The sequence below is a fragment of the Silurus meridionalis genome, chromosome 23 (genome assembly GCF_014805685.1).
Source record: "Silurus meridionalis isolate SWU-2019-XX chromosome 23, ASM1480568v1, whole genome shotgun sequence".
In the NCBI taxonomy this organism is placed as follows: domain Eukaryota; kingdom Metazoa; phylum Chordata; class Actinopteri; order Siluriformes; family Siluridae; genus Silurus; species Silurus meridionalis.
This window is the reverse complement of record NC_060906.1, coordinates 23,646,626-23,661,625: the sequence shown is the minus strand read 5'-3', so window position 1 is coordinate 23,661,625 and position 15,000 is coordinate 23,646,626. Positions and strand designations below refer to the sequence as shown.

The 15,000-nt window shown below is 43.2% G+C and overlaps 2 protein-coding genes across 2 annotated transcripts in view; both read right to left on the bottom strand.

Annotated features, from left to right (window-relative positions):
* ino80 (INO80 complex ATPase subunit) overlaps positions 1–10,830 on the bottom strand; it is a 48,510-nt gene extending 37,680 nt beyond the window's left edge. Inside the window, exons 1-8 of the mRNA XM_046836219.1 lie at positions 10,696–10,830; positions 5,060–5,241; positions 4,776–4,951; positions 4,576–4,643; positions 1,512–1,658; positions 1,253–1,373; positions 971–1,173; positions 818–871 (exon numbers count right to left, since the gene is read on the bottom strand). Of these exons, the coding sequence (XP_046692175.1) occupies positions 818–871; positions 971–1,173; positions 1,253–1,373; positions 1,512–1,658; positions 4,576–4,643; positions 4,776–4,951; positions 5,060–5,202 (912 nt within the window). The 5' untranslated portion in view covers positions 5,203–5,241; positions 10,696–10,830. The remainder of the gene's footprint in view (positions 1–817; positions 872–970; positions 1,174–1,252; positions 1,374–1,511; positions 1,659–4,575; positions 4,644–4,775; positions 4,952–5,059; positions 5,242–10,695) is intronic.
* Positions 10,831–12,440: 1,610 nt separating this feature from the next.
* The window catches only part of vps18 (VPS18 core subunit of CORVET and HOPS complexes), a 7,707-nt gene continuing 5,147 nt past the window's right edge, over positions 12,441–15,000 (bottom strand). Inside the window, 2 exon segments of the mRNA XM_046836220.1 lie at positions 12,441–13,307; positions 13,929–15,000. The exon segment at positions 13,929–15,000 is cut by the window's right edge and continues 574 nt beyond it. Of these exon segments, the coding sequence (XP_046692176.1) occupies positions 12,579–13,307; positions 13,929–15,000 (1,801 nt within the window). The 3' untranslated portion in view covers positions 12,441–12,578.

The following is a 15,000-nucleotide window of genomic DNA, read 5'->3' as shown; positions in this document are numbered from 1 at the left end:
AAAGAAAGAAAGAAAGACAGAAAGAAAGAAAGACAGAAAGAAAGAAAGAAAGAAAGAAAGAAAGAAAGAAAGAAAGAAAGAAAGAAAGAAAGAAAAAAAATAAGAAAGAAAGAAAGAAAGAAAGAAAAAAAAGAAAGAAAGAAAGAAGAAAGAAAGAAAGAAAATAAGAAAGAAAGAAAGAAAGAAAGAAAGAAAATAAGAAAGAAAGAAAGAAAAAGAAAGAAAAAGAAAGAAAGAAAGAAAGAAAGAAGAAAGAAAGAAAGAAAGAAAGAAAGAAAGAAAGAAAATAAGAAAGAAAGAAAGAAAGAAAGAAAGAAAGAAAGAAAGAAAGAAAGAAAGAAAGAAAGAAAGAAAGACAGAAAGAAAGGAATAATGTTATTTTATTATTAATCATTATAATAGCAATGTTGATGCTGCTAATAATAATAATTATTATTGTTATTATTTAAAAAAAAATTAACAAAAGCAGCAAATGTTTTTTTAGAACAAAAGAAGCCGTTAAAGTGCAGAAACATTTATGAAATAAAACAAATTATAATATGACTATATTATTAAATCATTTCTTTACATTTTCAATTTAATTGTGATTTAATTTAAATGTAATTATACACATATTTACTGCTTTTAAACTTAAAATGAATTAATAAAAAAAACATGAATAAAAAATTGTAACCTTTTAATCTTATTTACATTTTTCTTTATTTTCTTTTTTTTATAAATGTCTTTCTAAAAATCAGAAGAAAAAAAAATTTATATGTAAATAAATAAATAAATTAATTAATTAATTAATAAATAAGATAAAAGTAAAGGTTTTTACCTTCTTGGCATTTGTTAACATGAAGTTCTTGGCAGAGGCTTTCTGCTTAAAAGCCTGGAGAAGAAAAAAAATATATATTGTAAACATGTAAATAAATTCATTATTTAAATTAGGTGGGTTTTTTATGTTATATAAAAAGAAAGAAGTTTCTACTTTGGGGTTTTCCTTTTTGGCAATCGTCAGCCAGACTTTTCTCCTGCGTGCGTTCAGCTGCTCGATGGTTAGATGTTTCTTCTTGGTGATGGGCAGAGGTGCATCATGGGAGAATTTGGCGAAGATTTTGTTGACGTAAGGCCGTCCGTCGCTGGAGTAGTCCTCGCCTCGTTTCTTCTTCTTTTTCATCTTCTTTAACTTGGCTGAGATGGGAAAAAAAAGTGATGAGATTCATGGCACAGAAACGTTCAGGTGGAAGAGCTCCTGGTGTGATGTCTCTACCTTTAAACTTCTTCTCCTCTTTAATCTTCTTCTTTTTGGGCCCCAGTGTGTGGCGCTGCTGCTCATAGAACAAGTCCTGGGTGGAGAGGAGGCTGGCGCTATAGTACCGGTACTGCTGAAGCTGTGAGATAGAGAGAAAGTTCTTCACTCATACTGAACTCCTTCAACTAGGAGTCCCAGACCTGTTCCAGCACGACAATGCCCCTGTGCACCTACCCTGTGTGTGTGTGTGTGTGTGTGTGCGCGTGTGTGTGTGTACCTCGCGCTCGGCCCGGAACCTGCCCTGGTGCATGCGGGTGAACTTGTGCAGCCTCAGCATGTCGTGGAGCTCCTCCCGGGTCAGGGAGAAATCTGAATCGTCCGAATCCGTGTCTGAATCCGTAGTGTCGTCGCTTAGCAACACACCCTGATAGCAGGAAGAGAGACTAGTCAGTGTATTATAATAATTTTTTATAATTTAACCTTTATTCGTCCCACAGTGGGGAAATTTCTAGTTTTCGCATATCCCAACTCATCTGGAAGCTGGGGTCAGAGCGCAGGGTCAGCCATGGTACGGCGCCCCTGGAGCTGATAGGGTTAAGTGCCTTGCTCAAGGGCTCAACAGTGGTAGCTTGGCTGTGCTGGGGCTTGAACCGCTGACCTTGTGATCAGTAACCCAGAGCCTTAACCACTGGACTACCACTGCCCCTACTCAAACTTTATATCACAATTTTACAAAAATAACTACAATTATACAGTAGGGTAGATAGGTTGGGTAGGTAGGGTAAAGTGGGTTAGGGTAGGGTATGGTAGGTAGTTATGATAGGTAGAGTGGGGTAGCATAAGGTAGGGTAGGTAGTTAGTGTAGGTAGGTTGGGTAACAAATATTTAGGGTAGGTAGGGTAAAGTGGGGTAGGGTAAGATAAGTATTTAGGGTAGGTAGGGTAAAGTGGGGTAGGGTAAGATAAGTATTTAGGGTAGGTAGGGTAAAGTGGGGTAGGGTAAGATAAGTATTTAGGGTAGGTAGGGTAAAGTGGGGTAGGGTAAGATAAGTATTTAGGGTAGGTAGGGTAGAGTGGGGTAGGGTAAGATAAGTATTTAGGGTAGGTAGTGTAGGTAGGGTAAGATAAGTATTTAGGGTAGGTAGGGTAAAGTGGGGTAGGGTAAGATAAGTATTTAGGGTAGGTAGGGTAAAGTGGGGTAGGGTAAGATAAGTATTTAGGTAGGTAGGGCAAAGTGGGGTAGGGAAGATAAGCATTTAGGCAGGTAGGCAAAGTGGGGTAGGGCAAGATAAGCATTTAGGGTAGGTAGGGTAGAGTGGGGTAGGGCAAGATGCATTTAGGCAGGTAGTGCAGGTAGGCAAGATAAGCATTTAGGTAGGCAGGTAGGCAGGTAGGGCAAGATAAGCATTTAGGCAGGTAGGCAGGTAGGGCAAGATAAGCATTTAGGCAGGTAGGGCAAAGTGGGGTAGGGCAAGATAAGCATTTAGGCAGGTAGGGCAAAGTGGGCAAGATAAGCATTTAGGCAGGTAGGCAAAGTGGGGTAGGGTAAGATAAGCATTTAGGCAGGTAGTGCAGGTAGGGTAAGATAAGCATTTAGGTAGGTAGGTAAAGTGGGGTAGGGCAAGATAAGCATTTAGGTAGGTAGGTAGGCAAAGTGGGGTAGGGCAAGATAAGTATTTAGGCAGGTAGGGTAAAGTGGGGTAAGATAAGTATTTAGGTAGGTAGGGCAAAGTGGGGTAGGCAAGATAAGTATTTAGGCAGGCAGTGCAGGTAGGGCAAGATAAGCATTTAGGTAGGTAGGTAAAGTGGGGTAGGGCAAGATAAGTATTTAGGCAGGTAGGCAGGTAGGCAAGACAAGCATTTAGGGTGGGTAGGGTGGGTAGGGTAAAGTGGGCAAGATAAGTATTTAGGCAGGTAGGGCAAAGTGGCAAGATAAGCATTTAGGGTAGGTAGGGCAAAGTGGGGTAGGGTAAGATAAGCATTTAGGCAGGCAGTGCAGGTAGGGTAAGATAAGCATTTAGGCAGGTAGGCAAAGTGGGGTAGGCAAGATAAGCATTTAGGCAGGTAGGCAAAGTGGGGTAGGGCAAGATAAGCATTTAGGCAGGTAGGGCAAAGTGGCAAGATAAGCATTTAGGTAGGTAGGCAGGTAGGCAAGATAAGCATTTAGGCAGGTAGGCAGGTAGGGCAAGATAAGCATTTAGGTAGGTAGGCAGGTAGGGCAAGATAAGCATTTAGGCAGGTAGGCAGGTAGGGCAAGATAAGCATTTAGGCAGGTAGGCAAAGTGGGGTAGGCAAGATAAGCATTTAGGCAGGTAGGCAAAGTGGGGTAGGGCAAGATAAGCATTTAGGCAGGTAGGGCAGAGTGGGCAAGATAAGCATTTAGGGTAGGTAGGGTAGAGTGGGGTAGGGTAAGATAAGCATTTAGGTAGGCAGTGTAGGTAGGGCAAGATAAGCATTTAGGCAGGTAGGCAAAGTGGGCAAGATAAGCATTTAGTGTAGGTAGGGTAAAGTGGGGTAGGCTAAGATAAGTATTTAGGGTAGGTAGGGTAGAGTGGGGTAAGATAAGTATTTAGGGTAGGTAGGGTAGAGTGGGGTAGGTAAGATAAGTATTTAGGTAGGTAGGCAAAGTGGGGTAGGGTAAGATAAGTATTTAGGCAGGTAGGCAAAGTGGGCAAGATAAGTATTTAGGTAGGTAGGCAAAGTGGGGTAGGGCAAGACAAGCATTTAGGTAGGTAGGCAAAGTGGGCAAGATAAGCATTTAGGGTAGGTAGGGTAAAGTGGGGTAGGTAAGATAAGTATTTAGGTAGGTAGGCAAAGTGGGGTAGGAAGATAAGCATTTAGGCAGGTAGGCAGGTAGGGCAAGATGCATTTAGGGTAGGTAGGGCAAAGTGGGGTAGGGTAAGATAAGCATTTAGGGTAGGTAGGGCAGGTAGGGCAAGATAAGTATTTAGGCAGGTAGGGCAAAGTGGGGTAGGCAAGACAAGTATTTAGGGTAGGTAGGGTAAAGTGGGGTAGGGTAAGATAAGTATTTAGGGTAGGTAGGGTAGAGTGGGGTAGGGTAAGATAAGTATTTAGGGTAGGTAGTGTAGGTAGGGTAAGATAAGTATTTAGGGTAGGTAGGGTAAAGTGGGGTAGGGTAAGATAAGTATTTAGTGTAGGTAGGGTAAAGTGGGGTAGGGTAAGATAAGTATTTAGGGTAGGTAGGGTAGAGTGGGGTAAGATAAGTATTTAGGGTAGGTAGGGTAGAGTGGGGTAGGTAGCTCTGTAGGTGTAGAATAATTAGACTGTATTATCCCGTGTGTGTGTGTGTGTGTGTGTGTGTGTGTGTGTGTGTGTGGCTACCTTCAGCCATTTCCTGTTCTTCCTCAGCTTGGAGAAGTTGTACAGACTGGACTTGTCCACTTTGTGCTCTGCGAGAGAGATGATGAGAGAAGATGAGAGATGAAGATGATTTTACACAATTTGTGTATAGTGTAGAAGAAGAAGATGATGATGATGATGATGGTGTTGATGATGATGGTGTTGATGATGATGATGATTACCCTGAAGCAGAGCTCCATTCAGTGTACCACACTCCGCTCCTCCTCTTCCTCCTGCAGCTGAGCTCCTCATGCCATCCTCAGAGTCAGACACATCCTCCTTCACCACCAACACTGGAGCATGAGGGTTCGAAGGGGCCAGAGACGGACCTTCACCCAGACCATCATCACTGTCATCACTGAAACACACACACACCATGATCTTCAACTACAATACAGATATAAAGTTTGACTGGTGTGTGTGTGTGTGCATGTGTGTGTAAATAAGGCAGATAGAGCTCTTGTACCTGGATATGTTTTGGTTGAAGATGTTGGACGAGTGGCGAAGGAAGGTGTCGAGGCGCAGTGAGCGCTCCAGGTGCTGCAGGTGAAGAGGTTTGGCCAACTTGAGGCAGGCGGAGGCTCCAACGCCATCCTGCTCCGAGGCCATAAGGAGACAGAACCAGTCCTAGACCCAGCAGGGTTCTCACTGTACAACACACACACACCCACACACACACAAAAAGGAAGTGTGGGTTATGGAAATAAGACTGAAGGAGAACCAATACAGAAGATCCTTCAAAGGTTCCTTTAGAGTTCTTCGCTAGCAAAACACAGCTGAAGGATCCTCAGTAGAACCTTTAACATTTTCCCTTGAAGATCACAAATCACAAACACATTTAAAAAAAAAGATTCAGTCATCAACACACAGTATTTGCAAAGTTTTTTTGTGGACACAAACATAAGCTCCACTCTGGGAAGATGTTCCACTCGATTTTGTGGAGATTTGCGATCATTCAAGTTACGAGGGTGTGAGTAAAATCAGGTACTGATGTGGGTGAGAAGGTGAGGAGGTCTGGGGTGCAGTCAGCGTTCACATTCATCCCACAGGTAAACAATAGGGTTTATAACCTGAGATCTTCCACATATCAGCAACCATTTTAGTATCTTCTCAAGGGACAAAACCAGAGAAATTAAACAGAGATTTACTGTCCTCTAAAAATAACAACAGTCATTAATTTCTAAATAACGCAACTAAAGTGAGTACACCCTCAGTGAACGTGTGAATATTGTGTGTGAGCACATCGTTCTCCAGCACTGCTTTAATCCTCCTGGGTGTGGAATTCACCAGAGCTGCACAGGTTGTTGCTGGGATCCTCTTCCACTCCTCCATAATGACATCACGGAGCTGCTGGATGTTACACACATGGAGCTTCCCCATGTTCCACTTGAGGATCCCCACAGGTGCTCAATAGAGTTCAGGTCTGGAGACATACTTGGCTGCTCCATCATCAGTTGTCATCTTGGTCTTGTGTTTGGGGCGTGCATGTGTGTGGTCTGAACACGGATGTGTGAACCTTCTGCAACCTCTAAAGCAATGCTGCAGCACTCAAGCGTCTGTTTTTGGAGCAGTTTCTGCACCTGACGTACAGCACGAGGACTCGACTTCTTTAATGGACCCTTGCAAGGTCTGTTCTGAGTGGAACCCGTCTTAGAAAACCTCTGTATGACCCTGAACACTATACTGTACCTCAGTTTCAGGGTGATACTGATCTTCTTACAGCCTCAGCAACGATTCTGATTCTCAAATCCTCAGAGATCTTTACCATAAGGTCCATGTAGAACATCCAGTGGTCAGTATGAGAGAATTGAACTCAAAGCACTGAATTTTAACTGCTCTAATAGAAGATACACACATTAATATGTTTCTGTCAATCAGACAAAAACATGAACATGATGAAGAGGACGTGTGGCTTTGCATCATTACACCACACACAGCTGTTATCACTGAGGGTGTACTTACTTTTGATGAGTTATTTAGACGATAATATCTGTATGTTGTTATTTTTAGAGGACAGTAAATCAGTACTGATACACAAACTGCACACTGATACTCTAAAATAGATCCGTTCCCCTTCAGGAGATAATAAAATGGTTGCTGAACTCGGTAATGGGTTCCTGTATAAAAGTTTTAATCTCCTCTATGGTCAGTGATCTGTGGAACGCCTCCTCTTACGTTTCTACTTCAGTAAAAGTACTGAAAGTTCAGGCTTCTGAAGCGACTTCAGGATGATCAGTAACAGTAGAGATGATGGAGAACTCTGTGTGAATATCAGATGCATATGTTCATTTACATAAAGTGAAAGAAAGGTTTCTTTGGAAATAAACAAACCGATGGATTCCATGGGTTGGAGTAGAAGATCTGCTGCTGTAGAGCTCTTGAGCACCTTTGGGGTAAATGCTGACTGCACCCCAGGCCTCCTCACCTACATCAGTACCAGAGATGTACGATATATCATCTACAGTAATATCGTAGAGTTAAAATAGTTATATCTATATGTTAAAATACATTTACTCAGTAAATCAATCACACAGGAAAAGTACTTCACTGACACCCTTGTGGCTGAATAAATCTCCACAAAATCTAGTGGAACGTCATCTCAGAAGAGTGGAGGCGATGTGGAACGGGTCAAGAAATAAAGACACAGCCAACGTTCCAGTTCACCCCAAAGGTCTCGATAGCAGGAGATCCACTTCCACTATATCTAACCCATGGAAAGCAGATGTTCATGGAGCTGGCTTGGTGCACAGCTGGAACAGGCTTGAGTCTCCTAGTTCAAGTGATGGAAAATGTTCCTGCTACAGACTTCCAAAGACGTTGTTATCCAATCATTGTGGTAACAGTTTGGGGAAAAGACACACGTGTGCGGAAAGGGCAGGTGTCCCAATACTTTTGGCACTTTAACACGCATGTATTGTCTATAAGATAAATGTATAGTGTTATTTATGTCTGTACTTCTGAAAGTCACCAACAGATGGAACCAAATTCTTTGTGTGTGTGAACACATTTGGCCAATAAACCTGATCCTGATCCTGATTCTGATCCTGATTTAAATGTTCTGGCATTTTACAGATTTTGATTAAATTCAGTGATTAGATATCGTCCTTCTAGTATTTTCTTTTTGGTAAAATGTTTTGGAAGATTCCTTGACTTGTCACGTTTGTTTTGCTGAAAACAAACACAGAAAGCACACAGATTGCAGATGTTTCTCTGAGGATGTGTTTTCATTGGGGGAATATATATATATACAGTACAGACCAAAAGTTTGGACACCTTCTCATTCAAAAAGTTTTTTTTATTTTCATGACTATGAAAATTGTAGAGTCACACTGAAGGCATCAAGGGCTATTTGACCAAGAAGGAGAGTGATGGGGTGCTGCGCCAGATGACCTGGCCTCCACAGTCACCGGACCTGAACCCAATCGAGATGGTTTAGGGGTGAGCTGGACCGCAGAGTGAAGGCAAAAGGGCCAACAAGTGCCAAGCATCTCTAGGGGAACTCCTTCAAGACTGTTGGAAGACCATTTCAGGTGACTACCTCTTGAAGCTCATCAAGAGAATGCCAAGAGTGTGCAAAGCAGTAATCAAAGCAAAAGGTGGCTACTTTGAAGAACCTACAATATGACATTTTTCAGTTGTTTCACACTTTTTTGTTATGTATATAATTCCATATATAATTCCACGTGTTCATTCATAGTTTTGATGCCTTCAGTGTGAATCTACAATTTTCATAGTCATGAAAATAAAGAAAACTCTTTGAATGAGAAGGTGTGTCCAAACTTTTGGTCTGTACTCTGTATATATATATATATATATATATACAATTCTATATTTTTATGTATTAAATATGTATGTATGTATTATGGTAAAGTTTCTATCCAATCAGATTTCAGCAGTCACATCACACGTTTCCAGGGTCAGAGGAATCTGCCGTGGGGTCTTCAGAAACAATGCGGTCGCCAGTAGCTTCAAATACGCGAGAAAATTTTTTCCGCGTTTTACCGATTAGATTAACGATTTGGTGACACCGGCGCCCTCTACAGGCGTACAATTACGTCAGCATTTTCACTGCTTTTGATTGGATGGTCAGGAAACGTCACTAACCAGAGCTCGCAACCCGCATCTGTAGCAAACTGCACAATCTCAAATACATTCATGTGGATTAATAACTGTTTTTTCATTCTTTTAGCTGATTTGGGTGCAGACCTTTTATACTTTTATGTTTTTTTTCCCGTACAATTTACAAAAAACACAATTTGTCTTCATTTTAAATTTCCAGAAAAACTGGTCTAGGTGTAAAATGCATGGGCCGACAGTGGACTGTACTCAAGTAGCTGTAAAACCTTAACAGCAAAATAGTGTGTGTGTGTGTGTGTGTGTGTGTGTATTCATGAATATTTGCATCAAAAGCAAATAAACATTGATGTTTTTAAGACGTTTGTTGGTTTATTGTCAGAACTACATTTCTATTATTCGTAAATTTATTTTTTAATGTTGTTGATTTGTGAAGAAACATTTATATCACCTTAAATCCACACTCTTTTACCAGAAACCGAGAATCAACTCTTTATTAGAGAGTCGATTCCTTGCTCTCTCTGTGGCCTGTATTTAGATTGAAAGACGACTCCTTTTTAAGAGTCGACTCTAAGCTTTAGCGCTACACCTAAACTATATTAAAACACAAAATACTTTTTAATACTTTTTTTTATTACATACAATTATTATACTAAACTACAAAAATATACTGTGAGGTTAAAAAATACTTTATACAACGTGGAATTGTGTCTTTTAGATTAGCTGTTAAATATATACTAATAGCTAAATGCTTGTTTGATTTTTAATAGATTCTAATATTTGTATGAAACGCTAAAAACTCATTTTGAGTAAATTTTTAGTCAAACATTTAAACAATTATTTTTTTAAAGTAACTTGGGTAAAGTCGATTCTGAATCTATAGAATCGACTCTATGACCAGAAACCAAGAACCGATTCTCTGCTTCATCATTGGCCTGCATCATGATTGAGAGTCGACTCCTTTTTTTTTTTTTTTTTTACTCACAGCTTTCACATTAGACCTGAACTACATTAAAACGCGAAATATGATTTTTGAAATGTATCTGTTTGGCTGTTATTATGTATTATTATTAAACTAAGATCAAATATACTTTGAGAGGTAAACATTTCCAATACAACTTGGAATTGTGTCTTTTAGCTGTGAAATATTAATAGATTCTAATATTTGTATCAGAGGCATTTAATGTAAATCTTTGGTCAAACAATGTTGTTAATCTATCATCAAAAATTATATTTGAGAAAAATTGTAAATCAATAGCTCTCTATTGCCAGAATCAAGAATCGAATCCTCTTTCGGAGAGTCGATTCCCTGCTTGATCATTGGCCTGTACCAAGATTGAGAGTCGACTCCCTTTTTATAAAGTGTCGACTCAGAGCTTTCACGTTCGAACTAAACTATAATAAAACACGAAATATAACTATGAAAATAACTCCAGTGGGCTGTTTTTGTATAATTGTGAACTTATCGATAAGTAAATAAACGAAATGAGTATCTACGTGTTACATTATAAATGTGAATAGCCGATTAGCTAATGTAAAATGCTAAGCTAGCTAACCTGGGCGCCAAAGATAACCGGGATGTATGCAGCTAATTCGGGTTTAGAAGCAGGTCTGACCCGCGGGTGATAGCCGGTTAGCGTTAATCCACCGGAGTACTGCTCACACAGAGCGCTGATAAGAGAGGGCTCACACTGCCTAGCAAAGCTCCGGACAGGAAGCCCGAGCAGGGGAGCGCTAGCGAGCAGGCCAGCGGTGTATCTATGATATGATACGGGGAATAAATTCGGGCAGGCCCGGTGTGTTTAAGGCCACATCCGCTGGCGGTGGTCATATAGAGAGGTGGGAAACTGCTGTTTATTAGTTATGAGGAAGGCTCATTTTTAACCCCGGGGCCCGGACCCATAGACAGCCGGAGAGGGAGCGTGAGGAGAGCGAGCAGGCCGCCGGGTAAAGTCTTTTCCTCCCTCCCGGCCATCTTTACCCCCGAACGCTTCCCCCCCGCCGTGTGCCTGAGAAACCCGCGCTCACCTCGTCGGCGGCCCGTGTGGCCCCACCCGCCCGGCTCTCGGTCCCCGGTCTCCGCTGCTGCCGAATCGGCTCGCCTCGCCGCGCCGCTCGCGTCTCCAAAATGGCGCGCACGAGGAGAGAGAGAGGGAGACAGTGAGGCGGTGGGACTCGGCAGCAGCGGAGAGAGGCGGCCACTTTCAGCAGCAGACCGAGCAGGGACAACGGCGCCATGGCGAGGACGGAGCACCGAGCAGGCAATTGTAATCGAACGCCGAGCACAACCCGACACCCGAGTTGGTGTGAAAGGGCGTTTTTTTCCTGTTTTTGCGACGGGAACCGACTTTCCAGACCCGGCGAGAACCCCCGTCCTCCGCCCGCGGACAACCGACCACGCCATTCCCCGTTTATTTTACAATCACGCCAGGATCTCGGCGATCGACCTGCCATGCCTTGCTTACGGCTCCCCGAGCCCCGCTGATGCGCGCGTGACGTCAGCGGAATCTCTCGCGAGATGACGCGAGACTTTTTTCCCCCTGCTTCTTCTTCCTTTTTATACATTATAAACTTTCTCTCTCTCTCTCTCTCTCTCTCTCTCTCTCTCTCAGGGTCTATTATCGTCTAAAATAAACAATAAAAAGTGTATATAAAAATCAAACACATGCTACCAGAGTATTTATAAATCAACACCCAGGAAAAGGGTTGAAATAAACGTGTGTAATCACGTGTCAATAACCGAATATACGATTTATATCGCAATACTGGGAAAATACTATTATCGAGAACACTATAAGGAAAATATGAAGAAGATGATGGTGAATGGAAAGAAAATGAACAATAGAGGAGATGGAAGAAGTGGAAAAGGAGGATGGTGATGAAGAAGAAGGAAACAAATAAGTAGATGAACTGAAAGAGGAGGAGGGAGATGGAATGGTGAAACAAATGAAGAATTGTAAGGAGGAGGATGAGAAGAAAATGAGGAAGGGGAGAAGAAAGATGAAGAATAGTTTGGGGACTAGAAGAAAATGAGGAGTTGAAAGAAGGAGGAGGAAAAAGAATTGGAAGAAGTTTTCTCCTCCAAATGGTTTAAGAAGAAATTAATGATGAAGAAGACAAAAGAAAGGAGGAAATTGTGAGGGAGATGATGATGATGGAGAATGGAATGAAAAGGAACAATAGAGGAAGAAGAAGTGTAAAAGAAAGATGGTGGTGATGGTGAAGATTTAAAAGAAGAGTAGTTGGAAGATGAAAAGAGGAGGATGAAGAGAAAATGAGAAAGATGAAGAATTGGAAGGAGGAGGAGAACAATAACTGGAAGATTGGGAAGAGGAGAACAAAGATAAAGAAGAATTGTAGATCTTGAAGGAAATGATGGAGGACAACGAATAATTGAAAGAAGGAGAGAAAAAAGAGGAGGAGGAAAGATAATTGGACAAAGAATCTTCTTCCAAATGAATCCTCTTTCCAAGAGGAAGATGATGAAGAAGAAAATTATGAGAAAGATGATAATTATGTAACAACTGGAAGATGTTGAGACACAAAAAGAAGAGGAGGAAGAAAAGGAGACTTGAGAAGAAGAAGAGTATTAGGAAAAAGAAGAAGGAAGGAACAAAAAAGGTCAAGATGAAGACAAAGAAGAAGAGAAAGAGCAGGAAGAAGAGAACAAGGATGAATGAGGAGGAGAAAAAGAAGAAGAGGAAGGAGAAAAGAACGAGAGTGTAGTTGGTGTAGATGTTTGATATTTTAGATAAATGACCAGGACAGAAACGTAATGCTGAGGGTTTATTGGTGTAACGTGAGATACATGCTGAAGCAGTTACACACACACACACACACACACACACACACACACACACACACACACACACACAGGTGTTTCTGAAAGCCCTGATGATGATTTCTCAGTCTCAGAGCCAGCTGGACATCTCCTCCTGGAACCTGCTGGGATCGATGAAGGGTTTATCGACGGTTTTGATCATCAGCTCTCCGCAGTACGCGCACTCGCACGCCACGATGTCGTCGATGTCTGATTTGATCTGCTCTCGGCCGCCCGGGCCTTTCCCCAAGCTCACCGTGTCGTCCTCTTTGGGTCTGTGGCGGGACTTTGTGGTCACAGTGGTGGCCACGAGCTTCTTCTGCAGCTCCTCCAGCTTGGCCTGTTTGTATGACGAGAGGTGCGGCGTGACCTCCTGGAAGAGGCAGTCGTAGTGGAACATGTGTCCGCACAGGAAAAGATAGAAGGGTCGGTTGAGTAAGGGGAATTCGCAGGTGGCGCACTGCTCCTGAGACTCCACCACACCGTACTTGTTCCTCATCTCCTGAATGTCCTGCCGGATGCGCCTGGCGCTCTCCGTGGCCTCCTCCATCTCTTGCTTGAGCTCCTCGATGTGCTGGTTGTAGTCGTCCAGCGAGGAGCAGATGGCCTCCTTGAAGTGGTCGATGGTGACAAAGTCAGGGAAGAAAGGCAAGATGTCCTCGATCTTCAGCAGGCTGCAGCTGGACAGGCAGTTCATCGCCTTCTTCACGTCCTTCTCCTCCTGGACCACGTGGCGAGCGATTTTCAGCCACAGCTTCTTCCTCAGCTCTTCGTCGTCCTCCGGGAGGTCTGCGCACGACTTGGCCAAGTCCACATCCACCTGAAATCACACGCTAATTAGATGTTGTAGGTAACGCTCATGAGATACGAGGTGGGATCAAAAAGTTTCGACTCTAGCTCTACGTGAAAGAACTTCGTTTGCACACTATCGCCTACAAAAAAGTCCCCTTGAACAGCAATACAGAGCTCCTTTCTTTTTCTGGGGTGGGTGGGGAAGTGAGATGATGATGTTTCTGGCGAGAAACTCACGTGTGACAGGGTGTGCACGTGGACAGAATAGCACCAGTTGCACAGCTCCGGGTGTACACAGGATGATGTCTTTGGGACACCGACTTATGAGGTCGGTGCTCCCTGTGACTATGCGTGCAGCCTTGTGCTACCATCCTTTGGCCTGGTACAAAACTAGTCTCGAAACTTTTTGATACCACCTCGTATTCTTAAGTGAGAGAAGAAGAAGAAGGATGGGAAAGAAAAAGAGGTTAAAGAAGAGGAAGAAGTGGAGGAAGGATGAGAAAGAAGAAGAGGAAGTAAAGAAAATGGAGTAAGAGGAACAAGAGTAGGAGGAACAAGAGTAGGAGGAAAAGACGAGTAAGAAGAATACAAGAGGAAGATAAAGAAAAGGAATTCTTAAGATGAAGAAGAAGGATATTGGCGTATTCACCTGCAAAGCTAAATCCACGGCTTCCTCGTACAGCTCCATTATCTTGTAGACCAACACGCAGGCTTGGAGATAGCCATGCTCGGAGCAGAGGCGTAAGGCATATTTGAGGTCATAGTGGATCTCCGAGGCGTGGGTCCCCGCCTGCTCGAGGTACCACAGCAAAGATTCGGGTTTATACTTGGCGTAAAGCGAGAGAAGGTAATTGTGTATGGCTTCTTCCTCCACGCTGAGCTCGTACACGCAGAACTCCATGTACCGGATGGTCTCGTTGATCTGCTGAGTGCTGCCGATCTGACTGTAGTTCACCAGCGCCGGGATCAGCTGCTTGGGATCGAGCCGGTGGCCCATCTTGATCCAGGCGTCCACCACTTTCTTGGGAATGTGCTGCATGAGGACCGGGGAGAACTTGTAGAAGAGCTTTTCGTCGCAGTGCTTGGAGAGGACGTCGAGCGCCGCGGCGTAGTCGTCGTGCTGGCAGTGGTGCGAGATGACCCTCTCGTAGTCCTGCATGATGACCGAGAAGTAGACCATGTCCTCGACGTTTCCGTGGCTCGCCAAGAGGTCGTAGATGGTGCTCCTGTAGTTGTACAAGCACTCTTTGTGCTTGCTGCTGGCCAGGAAAGAATGGAAATCCTGGCGCGTTTCCTGAAACTGCGCTTTCTTCTGGTCGTCCACCTCCAGCTGTCCGAGGCGGTTCAGGTACAACTCGGTCAACCAGGTGACCAGCAGCGTGATCTGGGTCTTCTCTGTATATTTAAGGCTGTCCAGTTTTCGGAACAGGAATTCCTTCAGTGCTTCTTCTTGCTTGGCTTCGATGAACTTCAGCGCAATTTCTTCGAAGTAGTTCTGAGTCAGGGCGTAGCACTTTGCGCTCTCTAAGTAACGTCTGTTCTGGAACCAGTGCTCCGCTTCCTTGGCGAGTACCATATCTTTGCATTCGGGTCGATCCTTGCAGTATTCTTTGGCCAGGTCAAACTTCTTCATGTTCATGTACATTTGCCAGACGTCTCTGGATTCCCTCTGGATGTGATAACGGAATACGGCTTTCTCGGTGTAGATCCAGACCAGTCCG